Consider the following 23,748-nt stretch of genomic DNA (forward strand, 5'->3'; position numbering starts at 1 on the left):
CTTTAAAAAGGGTTCCAGGGGAGCCAGTCAGTCTGACTTCAATACCGGGAAAGTTGGTAGAAAGCATTATCAAGGACAGAATGAGTAGGCACATTGATGAACACGGGTTATTGAGGAAGACTCAGCATGGGTTCTGTAAAGGAAGATCTTGCCTCACTAACCTGTTACATTTCTTTGAGGGGGTGAACAAACATGTGGACAAAGGAGACCTGATAGATGTTGTTTACCTTGACTTCCAGAAAGCTTTTGATAAAGTTCCTCATCAAAGGCTCCTTAGAAAGCTTGAGAGTCATGGAGTAAAAGGACAGGTCTTCTTGTGGATTGAAAACTGGCTGAGTAATAGGAAGCAGAGAGTGAGTATAAATGGACAGTCTTCACAGTGGAGGACGGTAAGCAGTGGGGTGCCGCAGGGCTCGGTACTGGGTCCCATGCTCTTTAACTTGTTCATAAATGATTTAGAGTTCGGAGTGAACAGTGAAGTGGCCAAGTTTGCGGATGACACTAAATTGTTCAGGGTGGTGAGAACCAGAGAGGATTGTGAGGAACTCCAAAGGGATCTGTTGAGGCTGGGTGAGTGGGTATCAACATGGCAGATGTGGTTCAATGTGGCCAAGTGCAAAGTAATGCACATTGGGGCCAAGAATCCCAGCTACAAATACAAGTTGATGGGATGTGAACTGGCAGAGACTGACCAAGAGAGAGATCTTGGGGTCGTGGTAGATAACTCACTGAAAATGTCAAGACAGTGTGCGTTTGCAATAAAAAGGCCAACGCCATGCTGGGAATTATTAGGAAGGGAATTGAAAACAAATCAGCCAGTATCATAATGCCCCTGTATAAATCGATGGTGCGGTCTCATTTGGAGTACTGTGTGCAGTTCTGGTCACCGCACCTCAAAAAGGATATTATAGCATTGGAGAAAGTCCAGAAAAGGGCAACTAGAATGATTAAAGGGCTGGAACACTTTCTCTATGAAGAAAGGTTGAAGTGCTTGGGACTCTTTAGCTTGGAGAAACGTCGACTGCGGGGTGACATGATAGAGGTTTACAAGATAATACATGGGATGGAGAAAGTCGGGAAAGAAGTACTTTTCTCCCTTTCTCACAATACAAGAACTTGTGGGCATGCGATGAAACTGCTGAGCAGACAGGTTAAAACGGATAAAAGGAAGTACTTATTCACCCAAAGGGTGATTAACATGTGGAATTCACTGCCACAGGATGTGGTGGCGGCCACAAGCATAGCCACCTTCAAGAGGGGTTTAGATAAAAATATGGAGCAGAGGTCCATCAGTGGCTATTAGCCACAGTGTGTGTGTGTGTGTGTGTGTGTGTATATATATATATATATATATATACACACACACACACACACACACACATATATATATATATATATATACACACACACACACACACACATAGGCCACTGTGTGACACAGAGTGTTGGACTGGATGGAACATTTGCCTGATCTAACATGGCTTCTCATGTTCTTATGTTAAGATGCTGACTGTCATCCCCCCACAATTATCCCAGATCCCCAATGGGACCCTCTGAAATCAGCCAGCAGTTGGTCTTCTTCTGGAGAAATATTTGGATCATGAACATACCTATCACTGTATCCAGTTTTACCAGGAGCAGGACAGTACCTCTTTTCAGATCCTTATACTCGGTAAAACACAGTGAATCTGAGAAAGGTGATCCTTCCCCCCTCCCCACCCATTTACTATACCAAACACTGCAAGCATGAAAAACTGTCACCCACATAAAAAGCAAATTATTTAGGATCTAAATTGTGATCCAGGTCCACCAATAGTCACTTAGAATGTAACTGCAACCTACTTATGCATACTCTTATTACATCATCAACTATTACATATTTGATAATTATCTTTATTCTTCTTTGAATTTATCGGTGTCTTTAGAAACAAACTCTAATATTGAAATTTGCCAACTTGTAGTGATTTCTGTAAAACCTTAGTGGCTGTGAAGATCCAAATAAGACTTGCCTCCTGATTCAGATAGGAGATACTTGCTTGATCTGGAACAGCAGGCACAAATTAGAATCATAGAGTTGGAAGGGACCTCCAGGGTAATCTAGTCCAACCCCCTGCACAATGCAGGAAATTCATAAGAACATAAGAGAAGCCATGTTAGATCAGGCCAATGGCCCATCCAGTCCAACATTCTGTGTCACACAGCGGCCATATATATATATATATATACACACACACACACACACACACACACACACTGTGGCTAATAGCCACTGATGGACCTCTGCTCCATATTTTTATCTAACCCCTTCTTGAAGGTGGCTATGCTTGTGGACGCCACCACCTCCTGTGGCAGTGAATTCCACATGTTAATCACCCTTTGGGTGAAAAAGTACTTCCTTTTATCCGTTTTAACCTGTCTGCTCAGCAATTTCATTGAATGCCCACGAGTTCTTGTATTGTGAGAAAGGGAGAAAAGTACTTCTTTCTCTACTTTCTCCATCCCATGCATTATCTTGTAAACTTCTATCATGTCACCCCTCAGTCGACGTTTCTCCAAGCTAAAGAGCCCTAAGCGTTTCAACCTTTCTTCATAGGGAAGGTGTTCCAGCCCTTTAATCATTTTAGTTGCCCTTTTCTGAACTTTCTCCAATGCTATAATATCCTTTTTGAGGTGCGGCGACCAGAACTGCACACAGTACTCCAAATGAGACCGCACCATCGATTTATACAGAGGCATTATGATACTGCCTGATTTGTTTTCAATTCCCTTCCTAATAATTCCCTTCCTAATAATTCAGATACCACCCCCTAAATTCAAAGGATCCAAATTGCTGTCAGATGGCCATCAACCTCTGTTTTAAAACCTCCAAGGAAGCAGAGCCCAAGACCTCTTGAGGAAGTCTGTTCCACTGAGGAACCACTCTAACAGTCAGGAAGTTCTTCTTAATGTTGAGCCAGAAACTCTTTTGATTTTATTTCAACCCATTGGTTCTGGTCCTACCTTCTGGGGCCAAAGAAAACAATTCCACACCATCCTCTATATGACAGCACTTCAAGTACTTGAAGATGGTGATCATATCACCTCTCAGCCATTCTCTCCAGGATAAACATGCCCAGCTCCTTTAACCTTTCTTCATAGGACTTGGTCTCCAGACCCCTCACTATCTTTGTTGCCCTTCTCTGGACCCATTCCAGCTTGCCTATATCCTTCTTAAAATGTGGAGCCCAAAACTGAACACAATACTCCAGAGGAGGTCTTACCAGAGCAGAGTAAAGTGATACCATCACTTTACGTGATCTGGACACTATACTTCTGTTGATACAGCCCAAAATTGCATTTGCCTTTTTAGCCACATCACACTGTGGACTCATGTTTAACATATGGTCCACTAAGACCCCTAGATCCTTTTCGCACATACTCCCCCATCCTATAGCCATGCATTGGATTTTTCCTGCCTAAATGCAGAACTTTACATTTATCCCTGTTAAAATTCACTTTATTGGTTTTAGTCCAGTTTTCCAGCCTGTCAAGGTCATCCTGTTTCTGTCTTCTACTGTATTTGCAACCCCTCCCAATTTAGTATCATTTGCAAATTTAATGAGCATTACCTCTATTCCTTCATCCAAATCATTGATAAAGATATTGAACAAAACAGGTCCCAGGGCAGATCCTTGAGGGACTCCACTTGTCATTCCTCTTCAAGAGGATGAGGAACCATTCACAAGCACTCTTTGGATGTGATCTGTCAACCAGTTACAGATCCACCTAATGGTAACAGGATCCAAACCACATTTTACCAACTTGTCAACAAGGGTAGTATGTGAAACCTTATCAAAAGCCTTACTGAAATCAAAATTGGATGCCCCTCCAAATCCAGTTTCTGTCTAATCACACTGCATCACTGCTATGTGCATATTCAGGTACATACCACCCTCCTCATTCACAGTAACTAGTCATGCATAAATATTTGACATGTGATTACAGCTGGATCAGGCCATTGCCATATTAACATATTACATTGCTTGACCCCCTTCCAGCCTGTGTCTCATCCCGAAGGTGGCAGGTAGTGGGGCCAGGTTAAATTACTCGCCTCCGTCACTGGTGTTATGCAATGCCAGGTCCATAAATAATAAGACCTCTACCCTTCGGGAGTTCCTGCTTGAGCAGGATATGGACCTGGCATGCATGACCGAGACCTGGGTGCGCGATGAGGAGACCGTAGCTCTCTCCTAGATGCCCCCCCCCAGGATACTCGGTCTTTCACCAGTCACGGACTAGTGGGCGGGGGGGAGGGGTGGCTCTATACATACAAGAGGCTTACTCCTTCCGGGCTCTCCCGGCCCCGAAGATCAAGGGCATTGAATGTGCTCGTCTGGCGTGGGATGTTGGGGAGGGGTTGGCGATCTGGCTGGTGTACTGACCGCCTAACGCATCAGCTGACGCCTTACCGTCCCTGGTGGAGGCCGCAACAGGTTGGGCATTGGAGTACCCAAGGCTTTTGATCCTGGGTGACTTCAATGTCCATGCCGATGACACGACCTCCAGTCAGGCGATGGACCTAGTGTCATCCATGGCGACGCTAGGACTCTCCCAAATTGTTACAACACCCACTCACCAGGCGGGGCACATGTTAGACTTGGTCTTCACAGCGGGAGTTTTAGTGGACGATATTACTGCTGAAGCAGTGCCATGGTCGGACCACTATGCCCTTAAGGCTTGTGTGGATGTCCTACCCCAAGCCCGTTTAGGCGGCGAGCATATTTTAGCTCACCCACGGAGCCAGATGGACCCGGAACGGTTCCAGATGGATCTACGGGATCCCTGGCCTCCTGGCGATTCCTTGGATGATCTGGTGAAGTCTTGGAATGACAGACTCCCCAGAGCCATCGATGAAATCGCACCTAGGCGTCCTCTGCGCCCTCATCCAAAGCCGGCACCTTGGTACAACCAGGAGTTGCGGCAATTAAAGCGAGGACTCAGATGACTAGAGAGGCAATGGCGGCATACTCGAGACGAAACGACTAGAACATATTATAGAGAGTTTATGAAGTCCTATGAGATGGCAGTCAAAGCTGCAAAGAAAACATACTTTGCGGCTAAGATTGTGTCTGCAATTTCGCGCCCGGCACAATTGTTCAATACATTTCGGACTCTTACAATGCTGCCACAAGGCAGACCAAATTCTAAGGTATTGGAGATTGGCTGTGAGGCTTTTGCAAATTTCTTTGCAGATAAGATTACGTCGCTCCACCGTGACCGCCTCACCACATTGGGGACAGTATGCGAACCCGAGGCTCCGTGCCTGTCTTCGGATCGTGTTCTGGACTGTTTCAATGTTCTCAGCCTGGAGGAAGTTGACAGGATCCTCTTGTCTGCACGCCCTCCAACTTGTGATCTGGACCCTTGCTCCTCCTGGCTTATTAAAGCTTGCCAGAGGGAGCTCAGATATCCTGTACGGGACATCATGAATAGATCTCTGATGGAAGGGCATTTTCCAGCACCTCTAAAAGAAGTGGCGTTGCAGTTAGTTTTCTGGAGGATGCTTCCGTTCTCGTTCCCCATCAGTCTGGCTTTTGCCCGGGTCACAGGACGGAGACAGTGCTGGTTGCTCTGGTGGATGACCTTCAGGGGCATCTGGATTGAGGCGGCTCGGTGGTACTGATGTTGTTAGACCTATCGGCAGCGTTTGATATAGTTGACCATTAGTTGCTGACTTGCCATCTCGCCGACGTGGGGATTCAGGGGCTGGCCTTACAATGGCTTTCCTCTTTCCTCGATGGTCGGGGACAAAGGGTGGCGATTGGGAGTGAACCGTCCCGGAGGCACACACTTGATTGTGGGGTGCCTCAGGGGGCGGTGCTTTCCCTGATGTTGTTCAACATCTACATGCGCCCCCTTGCCCAGAGGTATGGGTTGGGTTGTCACCAATATGCTGATGACACCCAGCTCTATCTACTCATGGACGGACGGCCTGACTGTGTCCCAGAAAATTTGGACCTGGAGTTACAAGCTGTGGCTAGATGGCTCAGGCTGAGTAGATTGAAACTAAACCCAGTGAAGACAGAGGTCCTTTGCTTGGGTCGACGTGGTCCGGGAAGGGAAATTCTCCTTTGATGGTGTGCCACTGACAATGACACACAGGGTCAAGAGCTTGGGGGTACTACTGGAGCCTGCCCTGACAATGGAGGCCCAAATAGCAGCCACTGCTAAGTCTGCATTCTTTCATCTTAGGCGGGCAAGGCAGCTGGCCCCTTTCCTGGAACACGACTATCTGGCAACAGTGATCCATGCAACGGTCACCTCAAGGTTAGACTACTGTAATGCCCTCTACATGAGGCTGCCCCTGTGCCGAACCCGGAAGTTGCAGCTAGTGCAGAATGCTGCCACCCGGCTGTTATTAGGGCTCCCCAGGTGGGAGCACATTCAGCCGGGGCTCCAGGGACTGCACTGGCTGCCAATAATATACCGGGTTTGGTACAGGGTGCTGGTTATGACCTTTAAAGCCCTATATGGCCTAGGACCTGCCTACCTTAGGGACCGTCTCTCCTCACATGTTCCCCAGAAAGTGCTTAGATCTGGTTCTCAAAATCTACTAACAATCCCCGGGCCAAAGGAGGCCCGTCTGAAGTCAACAAGGGACAGGTCCTTTTTGATTACAGCCCCTTGCTGGTGGAACCAGCTACCAGAAGAGGTGAGGGCCCTGCGGGACCTTGGGCAGTTCTGCAGGGCCTGTAAGACAGTCCTCTTCCGGTTGGCATATAACTGACCAGTACCTGAAAAACCCCAAAGGAACCCCAAAGGTAGGATAGCACATCGATAGATCGTTTTCTTGTTTTAACTGCTGTAAACTATTTAATGTATTTTAATATTCATTAATCTTATTGTTAGAATTTTATGTTGTGAGCCGCCTTGAGCCGCCTCGGTGGGGAGGGCGGGATATAAATCGAATAAAATGAAATGAAACATTCATGTTAAAATCATACAAAGAGCCTCATGCAGAGATGCAGATTTGAATTCTGTTGCTAGCTAGGGTTCACTTACACTTTTTACAAAGAATGATCCGATTTACAAAATCAACATTTATTTATTTATCCAGGACCAATTTTAGAAATTTATTTTAATAATGCAATTATTTATTTATACAGAACATTTCACCTGCACTTGCTCCAAGGAGCTCATCCATTTTATCTTCACATCCACCCTGTGAGGTAGGTTAGCCTGAGAAAAAGTGACTAGCCCAAGGTCACCCAGCAAGCTTTATGGCAGAGTGAGGATTTGAATCTAGATCTCCTAGATCCTAATGCAATATTCTAGCAGTCTACCACTCTGTAGTAAAATAAATTTTGTCATTTGCAAGAACTATTATATGTACTATATGTTAACACAGCCCTGATCTGGATGGCACAGGGTAGCCCAATCTTGTCAGATCCTGGAAGTTAAGCAGGATCAGCCCTGGTTAGTATTTGGATGGGAGACCACTCTCGATGGTCACTAAGCAAAGGAAGGCAATGGCAAGCCACCTCTGTTTAATCTGAAAACCTGTTTGAAAACCCTATGAAGTCTCCATGGGTTGCCTGCAACTTGATGGCACTTTACATGTTACATAAATATGTTTACAAGTTAACATAATAATAACATTATCATGCCATATTTATCAATCAATTTAGCAGAAGAATCATTGCAACTTAAAATACCAACTTAAATTATAATTCGAGAATTCATCTACCCATGCCCATTGAGACAGATGACAATGTTCTCAATTTGTGGGGAAAGTATCGCTAAAGCACATTAAGCAAACTGCATTTTATGCACAACCAAGTTACATGGTAATTTAAAGCAAAATAAGGTGAGTTTGAGTAAGTCCTAATGGTTGCACATTAAGTTTTAAGTATGGTCTATCAAACTCATGTTTAAGTGCCTGAAAATACCTAATCATGTTGATTTACCCTGACTTTATTTCTTAAAATGGTGCATTGCTGCTCCTTGACAGCTAGCAGGAATCCAGAGACTGAGAATGGGTAAACTGGTTGTGACACATATTCTCCACAATCAAGTCAGTTTTTACTCCTTTTCTGAGAATGAGGAAACTAGATACAGTAGCATTCAAAGCACTGTAAAACTGATTGTGGATTATATCCCCATCAAAGAAGTTCTTAGAAACTGAAGCTTGACTATGACGTGCATGCAGAGAGGATGTGATAAATGTATCTTTTACCAATTCAGAAACTGAGGATAAAATAACTGAAGAACTAAGGGAGGCACTAATGGTCTGATGGGTTAAATTAATAAAGGCTACTTAAGAAGGATGCTAATGAGATACTAGATGGAGATTTATGAATTCATTGCATTCTCTCATTGAACACTCTCACACAGAAAGTTAAGATGCAGATTTATTTTCCTTCGTTAAAGTAACAGGCAATTCCCCAAAACCCATTCCCCTACTTCCTGCTACACAAAATAAATTTGGTGAGGAAATAGGGTGGATTGTCCTGCCATTTTCCTGGATGATCACTCTGGGCCTCCTCATGGCTGGGCAGATTTTATGTGTCAGTGAGGCACTACATCTCGCTGATATTTTGTCTTCTGGTAACTGTTGGCAGTCTCTTAGAGAATGTTGGAACTGCAGGATGGCTGGAGTAAGTAGCATAAATCAATCACTGCCTGGCCAGGGGAATGGGGAATAGCAAAAGTTAGCAATATAACAAAACATGCAAACACCACTGAGAGATGATCCATCTGTACAAGTCCATGTGCCAAAGGGCACTGACAGGAACAAAAGACGTGGCTTGCCTTCTGTTTTCATCTTGTTCATGGTTTCATAAAAAATTTTTGTGGGAATTTTTTGTTTTTATTTTTTTAAAAAATAAAAAATGGTCTTTAGACAGACTACTGAAAACAACTCCGAGAGTAGAGCACCTTCTTCCTCAAGAGTCACCTTACGGAAGAGTTCAGAAAGGGTCAAATATTGACCAATAAATGGCTTCTTTGCTTTGTAATCTCACTTGTGGCTTCAGCAGGGATGTAGGATGGGAGTTTTCCTCAGTCAGTTGGTTTGGTTACCAAGGATAGCGGTTGGGCTTGTAACACAGCCAAGGCAGCCTGAGGAGAAGGGATGGCTGCAAAGGAAGGAGGCGTGGTCAGGAGAGCTGTGGGGGCAATTGAAGAGAATGGGAGGGGCCTAGAGAGGAGAGATGACTGGCTAGTCAAACTAGAGGAAGAGGCGGCAATTTTGCTTGATAGGAAAGAAGCTGAATGCAGAGACAGCTGGGCTCTGGCTTCAGGTTTGGTGGTTAGGGAGAGGGGCTGAGCCTGTTCAGAATGGGTGGCAGCAGGAGCTGCAGGTGATGCCAAGGCTGTGGAGGGGGTGGCTGGAGAATCTAACATGCTGCCATGGGAGGATGCAGGACTGTCACAAGATTTCTCAGCAGACAGGTACTGTACACATGGCTTTTTGTTCTTTGAGGCCACAGAATCTGTTTATGACAAAAGCAAAATTATTTAGTAGTTAATTTATTTCCCAACTAATCTCTGCACTTAGAATAGTCTACTCTTAATTCACTTTATCATCACAATAAGTCTTATGGCAGCTCAAGTCCAAGTTCTGCGTTATCCAGCATTCCAAGGTGGACCAGTCTGCACAATAAAACTGTGCCAGTCAGGTAGTAAACTAATACAGCATTTGCTAAATAAATAAAAGCTTTTCTAAGTACATGTAAGAGGAGGCATTTCTGAGTAACATTTGAGGTACAAATAGGACAACCATCAAAAGCAGCTCATTTGAAACAGAAGTAGAAACCAACTCTTCCACATTTCTGCTGGGTTTCATTATAATCCTCACTAGCATTTTCATATCCCTATGATTGGCAGGAAGCTGTACAATACTTATAAAAGTGTTTTTTCCAAGGACAAACCATTTATTCTTAATTTTTAATTTTAGATTTTATATGAGACAACATTTAAATGCTAACACTTTAAAATTTAAAAGCCACGCTGAGCCTGCTTCAGCAGGGAGGGCGGGATATAAATACGAGGAATAAATAAATAACACTAAGAATTCTGATATGGCTGTTTCCATTACAATGGAAGAAAAAGTTACTGTTGTCATCCTAGTCTTGGACCAGATAACCTGAAAGGCCACTTACTTCTAAATTTGTGTTTATTATTTTGAGATCACCATCAGAGGCCCTCAAAGATTAAGTGACTGGCAACTAGAGACAGGGCTGTCTCTATGGTGATGTACAGTGCAGTCTTACACAGAGTTAAATCCTAAGACAGTTGAAATCAATGGACTTAGAAGGATGTAACTTCTTAATATTGTGCTGTTAGTCATGAAATGACTTCCCCACAGTAGTTCAGATGACACCTAGATTGTTAAAGATGCCAGGTGCAAACTTATTTAATTTTCTCAGTCATTTGGATATGCTTATGTGCACATGTGCTTGATTTTATTGGCAGCTGTATTTGATCTTTCATCTGTTTTCCTGCTGTTTATTTGTTGTTTTCATTCTGCTGGCCTTATGGCTGTTATTGGTTTCCTGTTTTTAATCATGCATACTGCTTTACTGATGTTAGAAGCTTCCTCAAACATTTTAAGGAGGGAATGGCTTTTAAAAAAAACCCATTTTAAATAACTACCGCAATAAACTATGACCAGCCTATGGAAAGATAATGCCCTGAGACTTACTTCCTGTTTCTTGGATTTGCTGTTGAGGTTGTTTCTCTCTTTTTCTCTTCTTTTTCTTACCCTGCAAGGTATAAATCTCCAAGTGATCATCATCTTAAATAAAGCCAGCCAATAAAAATACAACAAAGTCTGTCTTGGGTTGAGACATTATCAGGGGAAGCTGCTAAGGATCTAGACAAAGAGTTATTTCTAGGCTAACAACTGCAGTCAAACAGTCTGCACTACTAAATCTAAAACATCAGAGAGTAATACTGAGTTTACATGCTATCATCATTATGTTTATTTTGGTTACATGCTGCCCAGAAAGCCCACACATAGGCTTTTGCAAGAAACACTTGAATATAGTTTACTTTGTTTGGATCTACACAATTATATAATGACAGCCTGCATGATCTGAATTTCAGTGCTAACTGTGCTTAACTCTTTGAAATACCACATTCAGTGAGGGGCAGTCATGTGCTTGAGCTGCCATGGCAAAAAAAGAGGAGGGGGCTATCATGCAATATAACATACATCTTGACAGTCCTTTTTTTGTAGCAGGAACTCTTTTGCATACTAGGCCACACACCCCTGATGTAGCCAATCTCCAAGAGCTTAGGGGGCTCTTCTTACAGGGCCTATTGTAAGCTCCAGGAGGACTGGTTACATCAGGCGGGTGTAGCCTAATATACAAAGGAGTTCTGCTACAAAAAAAGCCCTGCATCTTGAGTGAAGCTTATCTTCACAAGAACAGGAGTGGACTTCCATCAGATACATGCTACATTTAAACATGCAAAAAAAAAGTCCACAAAAAGCATCACAATAAGAAATACAGTAGTTGTGTATTGAAAAGTTTACAAAATAAGAGAGGCAAGAGCAGAATAAGAAAATAATTGGACAAGGCAAACAGCTGGTGAGACAAATAAATCAGCAGTCTCCTCACAACAACCTCTTATCCTTTATCAAATTTGCCATTAATACCTGGACAATGAGAAGCTTCTAAGAAGCAACAAACAAATCCAACAAGAGAACTTGTGGAAAGCTGCCTCTTGAGAGAAAGAAAGCAAAAGGATGCTCTCAGGGACTGTTTCCTCTACAAGATCAAATGAAACAATTCAAGAAAACTCTCACGCTTTGACTGTAGTAGCCTTGCAAGGCTGCCTTGTTACTATTTAGCAAAAGTGAGCAATCCATGAAGCACAGAAAAATTTCTTTTTAAGCATAAGGGTTATATACTTGCTTTAAAATGAAGGACAGAAGGAAAGAATAATTAAATCTGTCATTAGATGGTCATAATCTGGATCTAGTGCAGGATATGGCCATCGAAGGGTGGCTTTATTTTTTTCATTATTTTAAAGCAAGTATCTGGCTCTTATATTCACTAATAGGAAGGCTGCAACCAAGAAATCAGGAGACTGGAAGAACACATGAAGAAGCTAGAAAAAATCCTTAAGTGTAAGGATCTGTTGCTTGTGACCAAGATCAACATAATTCATACCATAGTATCTCCCATTCCAGCTATTCAAGGGTTTTGGAGTAAAATACTTATGATGCTTCTTAAGATTTGTAATAGGGACGGGCACAAACCCTGTCGCAAACCTAATTTATCACAAAATCACTTGGATCATGAGCTGAGGGTCATTTGGTCGCACCTGCAACAAACCTCCCACAAGCCTCCATGATTTTCACAGAGGTTCATGTGGTTCGTGTGGCAGGCATGCTGGTGCCAATCAATTAAACAACAACGCAACTGGGGGTGTGTGGATTTCTACAACCCTTCTGTAGCCCTGGAAACACCAATGGTGGCATCCAAAGCTTGTCAGGCAGTGCTGGCTTCCAAAAAAAGAACTCCTAAACTCTGCTGGGCTTCACATCATCAGCTGTCCTTGCTGTGTCTGCCCTCATCTTGGTTTTCTAACTTTCCACCACCACCTCCACTAGACCTCCTGTTAGATCCCCCCCTTTTGCACTTTGGACCCTAGGATCCTCCAGGAAGAGGCAAGTGAGTGACTGCCTCCTGGGCCCAAGGAGAAGGATTGCCTGTCTGCAGCAACAATGGATGCATTACACTAAATAAAGTGTTTTGCAACTGGATTTTTACTGTGTAAGAATAGCAAAAATCCAGTTGCAAAATGCATTATTTAGTGTAGTGTGAATGCATCCAATGTCTACGATGAGGAGGCAGGCAATGCTCCCCTCCCCCACCAATCCTCACCAAACTTGGAGGGCAGGAGCATTCCAGGGAGGTCTGGGAGCTAGATGCCTTTAGCTTGCCGAGGATAGAGAGGGGATTCAACACATGCCTCCTGAACATGTGGCTGTGACTTTCCCAGAGAGCACTTTCCTGAGGACACTTGCTGGGGCGGGGGGGGGGGGGGATGCTATTAATCTCTAGCCTGCTGGGGTGTCATCATGAACTTCATAAAATGAACCTCACCACATAATGAACCAGTTTGGTAAACAGGAAGGTTCATGAACATTCATGGGACCTCACAAACCACAAACAGGGACACACCTCCATTTTATCAGTTCATGCCCATTCCTAATCTGTAATGTAAAATTAGAGCTAGATCCCAAATGGCTATTATTGGCTTTACCTTCCCATAAAGATTCTGATACACCAAACTTAAGCTTAAAGCTTATTTTAGCTTTATTGGCAATGTTTCTTTTGTGTATTGCAACAAACTGGAAGAAGGATAAACCGAGGCCCATAGCTACGAGGGGGCCTGTGGTGGCACAGCCCCCTGACTTCTAGGCAGGGCCCCCTGACTTGGGAGCCCCTAACCAGCCTCCAGTGTCTCGGCTGCATCTTTCTCCATTCTGCCGTCATCATACACCATTGCTTCTGCTTGCTTAGGGGCCAAAAGAATTCTCTGATCCCTCAGCAAGTGGAAACAACAGGGCACTTTCAGCGCCCAGGACTGAAAGTTAAGCTTTGTGTTGCTTCTGCTTCCTTAGGGGCTGGAAGAAATCTCTGACCCCTCAGCAAGCAGAAACAACGGGGCGCTTTCAGTGCCTTGGGCTGATGTTGGGCTAGAGGGCGCCTGCAAGAAGAGGCTGTTCTGGCCCTCAAGTGGGGTGGCGGGGGTAGGGAGCAGATGGCTCCATTGCAGGCTTTCTCTGCCACACAGGGCAGGGTAGGGTAGGCTGGTGCACACAAGTTGAGGTCCCGGCTGCAGTCCGGGGCTGGGGATCAGTGGAGAGGTGATATTCGCCTGCAGGGGTTTTCTGGCCTGGTCTCGCTGGCCAACCGAGCGAGGGTGGGAGCTGCGCTTGGGAAGCCTTGACTCGTCCTCCAACAGGAAGAAATCTGAATTGGAGGTCTTGTAGCCATGGAAGTCAGTTACGACTTGGTGGCGCCTTCCACCCCCCCCCTTTGTCCCGTCGGGCTTGCCTAGCTGGATCATGCTACAGGTAAGGGCAGGAGACTGTGTGGCACGTATCTAAACCTCTGAGTGGCTCCCCATCAGAGCTTCTGGAAGAGGGGTGGAAAGGGATCGCCTTGGGGCAACTGTGGGGAGGGGAGAGGCTGTATGGCAGCGAGCTGGCAGCTTTCCTCCTCAGCGGTTGTAGGAGAGAAGGCCATGGAGGTTGGGGCCACTATGTGCCCCCTGAAAAAAATCAGCCCCCCCCCCCAATTCTTCAAATCCTGGGTACGGGGCTGGATAAACCTCCATCTTTAATACTGTGGAAGAACTTGGGATCTTATGGGTATGAAAAAGATCTCTTTAATGGTTAACCCTACAGATTCAGATTATCTCACTTTGTGAAAAAGTGGATGCTTCATATTTCTTACCTGGAGGGAATGAAATGTCAGAAAGATGGAGAGATCCCCTCCAAATACAGGTTTCTTTTTGCATGATTGTTAAATATATATCTCCTGCAATACTGTATTGTGTTTGTTTTATAATTGTTTTTTTTTAAAAGAAAAACAAACAAAAGCTATAGTATCCCTATTATTATGTATGGGTGTGAAAGCTGGACAATGAAGAAAGCTGACAGGAAGAAAGTTGATTCATTTGTGTTTGTGCAGCGGAGAGTTTTATAGATACTGTGGACAGCAAAAATAAGTGAGTTCTAGATCAAATCCAGCCTGAATTCTCCCTAGAAGCTAAAATGACTAAACTGAGGCTATTGTATTTTGGTCATATTACAAGAAGATAAGTCATTAGAAGAGACAATAATGCTAGGAGAAGTTGAAGACAGCAGGAAAAGAGGAAATGGATTGACTATCTAAAGGAAGCCACAGCCCTGAGCAAGGATTTTAATGAGGACATTTTGGATCACCATTGGTCAGAAGCCACTTGATGGCATTTGACTCACACACATCTAGCCCTTATACTTAGAAAGAATTATTTCACCAGTGTCCAGGGAACACCAAGATGTCAAGAGGCAAAGCAGGATTTTTCATATGTTATCCACAATATTGCAGAACTACCTCCACTACCATTCCTTGCCCAAGCTGATCACTTGATTCCAGTCTCTGTATTCTTCTTGTTTTCTGTCATTACCCTTGCTTCACACAAATTGCCACACAACCCCTTGCATCACCCCAATATCTCACTCTCTTTTTTAAAACTTCGTTTTTGGAAGCAATTTTGTAGAGTTACAAAATACAAAAACTACTTAATGTGTGGGCACAGAGCTGGGTTCCCTCAAAGCCAAAACTGGATTTCTTTAGAACTGCATACACATGCAGACTCAATTAGGACAAATTCTTGTTTTGAGCCACCCTGAACTTGTTTGTGGAGAAAGGCAGGTTAGAAATAGAATAAAATAAATAAATACATAATAAGACTAGATTCTAACCCAGTAGCACTTTAAAGATCAACAAGATTTTCAGGGTATAAGCTTTCATGAATCCCTTCCAACTCTGTTTCTATGAAAGCTCTCTGCATTAGATTAGAACTTACATAGTTATCTCGTGCAGACCAGGTAGGATATAGCTGAGAATGAAGCTGTCTCTCCTTCCGGGCTAGTTCATAGTATTTGGCTTGCTCCTCACGGGACAATGAATGCCACTGAGGTATGGAAAAAGATAGTGAACACTGAAGCATCTGATTAAGTTTGGACACCATCTCCCTCCTTTAAAGACAGGACTGAAAATCATGCTTATCCTTTATGTACAAGGGATCAACAATGGAGTTACAGCAGAACCCATAAGTGGCAAAATTCCTTCATACAGATCTTCCAAGGTCTAGATTGAGAAATACTATGCCTCCCTCAGTTCCTTGGAACACAGGCCCCTGCTCTTCTTTTCTGATGCACTCCTTTCCTGCCACTATTATATTGCCTCCCCTATTTCAACGGCCAATACAAAAAGTTGCCAATTTTTATATCATCCTTATCTTCTCCTTTCCTCATCTCCCATTTTCTTTGAACACCTGGTCTTGAGCCTCCTTACCAGCTTCCCCAGCACTCTTGCCCCCAGCATACATAGGCCGGGTCTGCAAGGCTTCTTCAGAGACCCCTTTTCCATCATATCCCCAAATTTTATCAAGCCACCTTTTCCCCAGGTTCCTCTTTCTCAGTCCATTGCCTGCTTAGCATCTGTCCTGATATCTTCCTTTGGGCTTTCTGTCCCACAATTTCCCTATTTACTGGAATCTTTTCCCAGTGTTCAGCCAATCCATAAAACTACTCCTGTCCTTCTGCATGAAGTTTATCCCTTACATGTGATTTCATCACAAGATGCTGTATTACAAATGTTCTACATACCAGCTCAACTAATGTGTTAGTTTCTTTGCCACAAGACAATATAATATAGATACAGCCTACCTTAACATGTCATTCAGCAGCCTAAATGATGGGGAAAGGGATAGGGTAAAGAAGCCAGTTAGTTATTTGTTTTGTACCCTTCTTCCTAGGATCTGATTGATAGCTGCACTCTCCTTCAGTGTACACTCTGCCACCACCTTGGCTCGCATCTCCTTCATGTACAACATGAATGCATTCAGAGGTTTCTTTATATGGGGTTTCTTCTCCTCCTCCTTTTTGACAATGACAGGCGTTTTTCTGGAACAGTGATATCTTTTATTACAGTCCCATAGTCCTGATCATAGCCACAGGCTCTCTCCTGCCTGTTGTGCAGGCAACAGAGAAAAAGACGCTTAATGGAAGACTGCTTCATTTTAATTGACAAGCATTAAAACCTGGTCAGATGGCTAAATCATGTAAATACTGTCATGACATTTTTTGCATGTAACCCAGAGTAAATCTTATGACACTCGTTAGTGAGCTTCTCCCTCTGCAGGTGTCATAATTAAGTCTTTTCACTTCACAGGGTACACCTATCACATAGTGAAAATCCCTGTTTCTCATTTTTGATGGTTATAATGGGAAAGATACTCAGTGTGTCACAGCTCTATTCATAATGTAAGAACTCAAGTTACAGCATAGTGATATCAGGAGGATCTAGGTGGGGAACTTGACAGAAGAATGCAGAATTCTACATCATCCTTATGGCAAGAGTAACTTTTGATCAATTTTATATATCCTTATATCTCACCAGCCAAGAATAGACCCCTGTGAGGATCAAAAAATGTGCATGATTTTAGCAGCCACTGATAAAATTTATGGTTCTGCAAACCCAAGGACAACCCCAAATCTGCAAAAAAATCAGATTTGTTTAAAACCAGTTGTGTGCACATGTGTGTGTTAAAACTCTTGAAAGAGTAAACACACAAAGATATTGCAAAAAAATAAGATACAGAGTTGGAGCATGTTTTGAGTTGCTGTACCAACTCAAAATGTCGCACAAAAACAGTTGGCGCTAGTCATCTGAGACAGGTAAGGATTGGAACTTTGGAAGCCACCACCACTTCTGGCTTGCCTCCCCTCTTCCACTTTGCTACACAGGCAGAATTGGACCTGGAGGGGTGGGGAGGGAAGAATAAGTGGGCAGACAGTTACATGAAGGAAGTTGAGGTAGAGATGTGAAATGAACACGTCGTAAGTGGTGGGTGGTAAAGCCATGAGGAGAGAAAAATTGAGTTGGAATAAAGAAGAAAGCAAGTGCTGGTAAGTGGGAGGAGAAGGGATAGCTGGGATCTCCCTTCTTTGACAAGATTTCATGTGTCCCACTTTGGTACCATGCATAATAACATTCGTAATACTGAAAGCTAGTGGCCATCCCTATAATATAGGAAACAGGCATTGAAAAAGTATGCATACAAGTAGGCACTGCATGAGCAGAGTTAAAGTGAGGGGTAATCTTTTTGGAATCCAGCATAGTTGTGTCATTTATCATGTGCTGGCAAAACTCCTGTTTAATGTCATCATTTGTCATGTTCACATGAGATGAAGGAAAAGAGGGAGATGGATATCTGAGATGAGCTACCATGGCCAATTCCACTAGCTAGTCCACTTTTACAACACGTATTATAAAATGCAGGAAGGCTGGGTTGTAATGAGCTTATGGGGGAGGTGACAAACTGAAATAATAAATTCAGTGTAATAATGTTACACTGATAGCAATTCTTTCCCCATCACAAAATAAAGCATTCAGGCAACACCTAGCTATCATATTACTTACGAGTTCCCTTCAGGGCTCAAGCTGGGCTGTGTGGGCTCTTGTTTAACTATGGGTGACACAATGGTGGGATGTGGGATTCCTGAGGGATGAAGTCCATGAGCAGGAGGAGGAACCATGTGTGGAGAAAACCTGCTGGACATCAAGCTGGTAACAAAAGTTAGATGCTGAAAATAAATTCTTTTCAGACTCTTCAATTCAGCAATCATGCACCCATTTCCTCATACCTTTTCAAAATATCCTACTTACTCCCACTTCCTCTGATTTCATAGTGTTTTGAGAACATCTACAGAGATCAGTAAAACAAATGACCCAGGGTTTACATAGAAAATCAATGGCTGAAGCAAACAGTGTGTGTGTGTGTGTAAATATATATATATATATTTTTGGCTGCTGTGTGACACAGAATGTTGGACTGGATGGGCCATTGGCCTGATCTAACATGGCTTCTCTTATGTTCTTAAATATTTGACAGAAAGATCACTTCCATGTAGGATAAAACCTGAACTACAAGAACAGAACTTTCTTCACTACTCCATTTCCTCCCTTTTTTGTGGAAACAACTTTTTAATTAAAAAGATGACCATTATGAGAAATCTATTTGTTCATTATTAGAAATATAGTTGTGAACTAATTTTGTCTTGTTGACTAAGGACAGGTTTCTTACCTGTAACTGGTGATCTTCGAGTGGTCATCTGTGCAGTCACACATATGGGGTAATCTGCAAGAATCGGCCCCAACCTCGGAGAATTCAAAGCAATCTTGAGCGTTAATTTTGGCGCGTCTTCCTCTCGTCCTGGGGAGGAGGCATCGTCTGCACATGCCTGGACGAGGGGGAGGCGCTTAGCCCACTCAGTTTCTTCCCGCCGCCAAAAAGGTGGAAAAATTAAAATGAGTATCCAGCAGCGGGGAAGGCTGGGTGGGTTTGTGTGACTGCACAGATGACCACTCGAAGATCACCAGTTACAGGTAAGAAACCTGTCCATCTTCTTCGTGGTCTCTGTGCAGTCCCACATATGGGTGATTAGCAAGCTATTCCATCAGGAGGAGGGTGCTGAACCTGTAAAAGGTAGCATGATTATGTAAACAGGAGAAAAACAATAGAAGTGTGGTACTCACAATAAAGTGTGAAGAGCCAGTCAGTCAAAGATGGAATGCAGTACAGCCTGCCCAAAGGATGAGTCACGCCGGGCACGAACATCAAGGGCGTAATGTGAGGCGAAGGTAGACGGGGAGGACCAAACTGCAGCGGCACAGATGTCCTCTATTGGGATGCCCTTGAAGAAGGCTGAGGAGGTAGCAACGGCTCTGGTAGAGTGAGCTCGTATGTGCTCCGGGATTGGCTGCTTCGCCAATTGGTAACATAACTCGATGGCAGCGACAATCCATTTTGAAAGTCTTTGGGTAGAGATTCTGCTACCCTTGTTATGAGCTGCATAGGTGACAAAGAGGCTCGGGTCCTTATGGAATTGTCGAGTCCTATCAATGTAAAAGGCGAGAGCTCTACGAGCGTCCAGGTTATGTAGAGCCCGCTGGCCTGCATCAACAGGGTGCTGGAAGAAGGCCGGCAGAGTGGAAGGCTTGCCTAGGTGAAACGTTGAAACAACCTTTGGTAGGAAGGCAGGGTCAGGACGGAGGACTACCCTGTCGTGGTGAAAGGTTGTGTAGGGTTGGTCTGCCCTCAGGGCGCAGATATCACTCGCTCTCTTGCCTGTAGTAAGCGCTGTTAGTAATGCGGTTTTCCAAGACAGCAGATGAAGCGGAATGGATGCCATGGGTTCGAAGGGTGGCTTCATAAACTGGCTTAAGATGAGGGAAAGGCTCCAAGTCGGTAGAATTTGTTGGGTTGGGGGGTGCAGACGGATAATGCCCTTTAGGAAGGCTTTGGTAGCATGGTGGGAGAAGACTGTCCCACCTTCGATATGAGGATGAAAGGCAGAGATAGCTGCAAGGTGAACCTTCAGGGAAGAGTAAGAAAGTCCCGTCTTAGAAAGCGCTAGAGTATAGGACAAAATCTGCGAGATGCTAGCCAGGCTAGGGTCAAAGTTATGCTGTAAGGCATAGTTGGAGAAGCGTTTCCATTTAACTGAGTAGGATTTTCTGGTGGAAGGTTTCCTAGAGTTCACTAGGACGTGACGGACCTCAGGGGGAAAGTTTAAAAACTGATTTTCCAGGCCATCAGTTTCAGCATTGCCGGGTTGTGATGCAGGACTTTGCCGTGCTGTTGAGATAGCAGGTCCTGCGCTTGTGGAAACTGAAGGAATGTGTTGTTGGACAGGAGCAGGAGGGTGGTGAACCAGGGTTGACGTGGCCACCAGGGGGTTATCAGGATACAATTGGTGCGGTCTACTTGTATCTTCTGTAGTACTCTGGTGATGAGTGGAATTGGAGGGAAGAGATAGTGGAGCATTCCTTTCCAGGGTTGGAGAAAGGCATCCCCTAGGGAGACACAAGAGGGAGGTCCTCGCATGTAAAAGCGGGCACACTGTGCATTGGACGGGGACGCAAACGCATCTATCTTCGGGGTACCGAAGATTCTGAAAACAGGTAGTATGTAGCGTCTGTTGATGGACCATTCGTGGTCGTTGATTAGGTGGCGGCTTAAGGCATCCGCCTGTACATTCTGGACGCCAGGTAGATGAACTGCCGTGAGGAAGATGCCTTGGCTGATGCTCCAGTGACATAGCGCCAGGGCTCTTTTGCATAGTCTGGTAGACGCAGTGCCTCCCTGCCTGTTGATGTAGAAGACAGTGGCTATGTTGTCGGAGGTGACCTGGACATGACGGTTTTGCAGAGATGGAAGGAAGGACCTCAGAGCTCTGTGGACTGCGAGGAGTTCTAGGCAGTTGATATGGAGGGAGCTTTCATAGTCCGTCCATTGGCCTTGAACCGTGAGGGCTCCCAAGTGGGCTCCCCATCCCCACTTGGAGGCATCGGTGGTAACGATTACTGAGGGAGGTGTCTGTCTGAATGGCATTCCCACCGAGAGGTGACGCTCTATCGTCCACCATCTTAAGGATGGGATGATGTGAGGCGGAAGGGTCAGCACGGTGGTCTGATGCTGTCTCTGAGGGTGAAAGGATCTGACGAACCAAAGTTGAAGAGTGCGCATATGGAGCTTGGCAAAGCAGAGGACTGCGGTGGTAGCTGCCATTAGACCCAGCATTCTCTGGTAGACTAGTGCTGTTTGGGAACGTTGCGCAATGATCCCGTTGGCTAGGGACTGGATACTGTGTACTCTGTCGTGTGGCAGGGAAGCTGTTTGGGAAACTGTGGAGAGGTGTGCTCCTATAAACTGTATCATTTGAGTTGGAGTCAGTTTGGATTTTGATGGATTGACTTGGAGGCCAAGGGTGGCCAGAAGGGAGAGAGTCATGGAGACGTCCAGTTGAAGTTGTTCTCTTGTCCGGGCGACGATCAGCCAATCGTCTATGTACGGATAGATTGATATTTTTTGTTGGCGTAATGCTGCGGTGACAACCGCCATGCATTTGGTGAATACCCTTGGTGCCGTAGAGAGACCGAATGGGAGGGAGCGGAATTGGAAGTGTTGATCCCCGATGGCGAACCTGAGGAATCTTCTGTGATGGTGGTTGATAGTGATGTGGAAATAGGCATCCTGCAGATCTATGGAAGCCATCCAGGCTTGTTCCGGAATGAGAGGCAGGATTGATTGAAGGGTGATCATGCGGAATTTTTTGTGGGAAATATGGAGGTTGAGCTTTCAGAGATCGAGGTTGGGGCGTAGTCCTCCGTCTCTTTTTGGCACCAGGAAGTAGCGGGAGTAGAACCCGGTACGACGATACTGTGGTGGGACCGGTTCTATCGCACCCTTGTCCAGCAAGGTTGCGATTTCTGTATGAAGAGGTATGGATGGTGGTGTGGTAAGAAACCTGTGATGTTTCGGGGTGGACGTGAATTCTATTGTGTAACCCCTTTGGATGATCGCCAGGACCCATGAGTCCGATGTTATGGACTCCCACATGGGGTAAAAGGGCTGAAGTCGGGTGTCTGAATGGTGGTTCGGCTGAAGGCAGATGTCTGGACGTCTGGGGGCAGGAGAGTCAAAGAGACTGTTTGGTGGTAGTAGTGGTCTTTTTTGATGTTTGAGGGCGTGCCCTCTGCTGAAAGGGCTGTTTGGACTGAGGAGGCTTGCGTCTCCATCCCTCCGGTTGTCTTGGAGACCTAGAGTTCTTATAATAGCTTGGTCTCCAGTTCCTTTGTTTGCTGAGTTGGGGTTGATGTTGGGTGACCCCTAATCTCTTTGCTCTCTTCCTGCTATCATCTGCAGATGTGAGAATATCATCTGTGGTGGCGTTAAACAGGCCGAGGCCGTCGAAGGGTAAGTCCTCGATTTTATATTTAATATCCGGTTGAAGGGATGAGGATCTAAGCCAAGCATGTCTACGCAGGGCTATAGCCGAGGCGAGAGTCCTGGAAGAGCACTGGGCAGCGTGGCGCGCTGTATTGATTTGCTGCTTGCTTACTCTGGCCAGTTCTTGCAAGGCGTTGGCAGCTGGTTTCTGTGTTGCCTCAGGTAGGGAAGGGAGCAAGGTATTTAGGTAGTTCGTTAGATTAAATGCATAGGCAGAGAAGTATGCCATGTAATTGTGGATCTTGGTTGTGGCCGTAGTGAGGGAGTATATTTTCCTGCCAATGGTATCGAGCTTCTTGCCTTCCCTCTCCGGAGGCACTGGGTGTCTGGTTTACTTCGACTTCGAGGAGGAATGCACAATCATTGAGTTCGGTGCGGGGTGATGAAATAAGAACTTCGATTCGGGTGCATGGACCTTGTAGAGGGCTTCCACCCTTTTGGAGGTTGGAGGCACAGACGCCGGCTTATCCCACGCCTCCTTGAGAGTTTCAAGATGGACGGGGAGCATAGGGAAGGAGGAGCTTGAAGGGAGATCCGCATGCACTAGGTCATACACGACGTCTGAGACCCTGGGAGCGTCGGTGTTGAGTTTGATATTCAGCGAGTTTGCCATATGGGATAGAAGGTCCAGGTAGGATTTGGGGCCTTCTGATGGTGACAGCTCAGCCGGTTTGGCTATATCGGAGGCCGGGGAGTGTAGGTCTGAGGTAGAAGAATGAGCGGAGTCGGAGTTGCTCCGCTTCAGAGTCGTCATCGGGTTCGTGGTGTAGAGGTTCGGCCAGAGGCTCTAGGAGTGGAGGTTGTTTGGTGGAGGCAACAGACGTAGACCTAGCCGGGGAGATCGGTTTCGGCTCCAAGTTGTGTTGAGTAGGCTCTTCCCGGTACCGAGGGTAATCCTCATAGTAGGAGTGATGTCTGCGTGGGGACGATTCACGATATTGAGCCCGATCAGTTTTGTAGCCACGGTTCCGGTAGTGAGGGGAATCCTGGTGACTGCGGTAGGCACGGTACCTAGGGTCCGATTGCTGGTAGGTATCGAAGGAAGGGGATCTTCGATGTCTCCGTCGATCCCGGGGGGATGGTGATCTGGACCTTGAAGGGGAGTAGTAGTAGTACCGTTCCCTACGGCGGCTGCAGATCGTTGGCGACTGCGTGATCGTGGCCTTCGGAGGCGGGGTG

General features: G+C 45.2%; 1 protein-coding gene across 1 annotated transcript in view; it reads right to left on the reverse strand.

Moving 5' to 3' along the window:
- Nucleotides 1-8,372: 8,372 nt before the first annotated feature.
- Nucleotides 8,373-23,748, reverse strand: part of TCF7L1 (transcription factor 7 like 1) — a 127,453-nt gene continuing 112,077 nt past the window's right edge. The window contains exons 8-12 of the mRNA XM_060250466.1: nucleotides 18,198-18,341; nucleotides 16,519-16,678; nucleotides 15,577-15,684; nucleotides 10,685-10,745; nucleotides 8,373-9,473 (exon numbers count right to left, since the gene is read on the reverse strand). Coding sequence (XP_060106449.1) covers nucleotides 9,040-9,473; nucleotides 10,685-10,745; nucleotides 15,577-15,684; nucleotides 16,519-16,678; nucleotides 18,198-18,341 — 907 coding nt within the window. The 3' untranslated portion in view covers nucleotides 8,373-9,039. The remainder of the gene's footprint in view (nucleotides 9,474-10,684; nucleotides 10,746-15,576; nucleotides 15,685-16,518; nucleotides 16,679-18,197; nucleotides 18,342-23,748) is intronic.

This window comes from Heteronotia binoei, chromosome 12 (assembly GCF_032191835.1).
Source record: "Heteronotia binoei isolate CCM8104 ecotype False Entrance Well chromosome 12, APGP_CSIRO_Hbin_v1, whole genome shotgun sequence".
Classification (NCBI taxonomy): domain Eukaryota; kingdom Metazoa; phylum Chordata; class Lepidosauria; order Squamata; family Gekkonidae; genus Heteronotia; species Heteronotia binoei.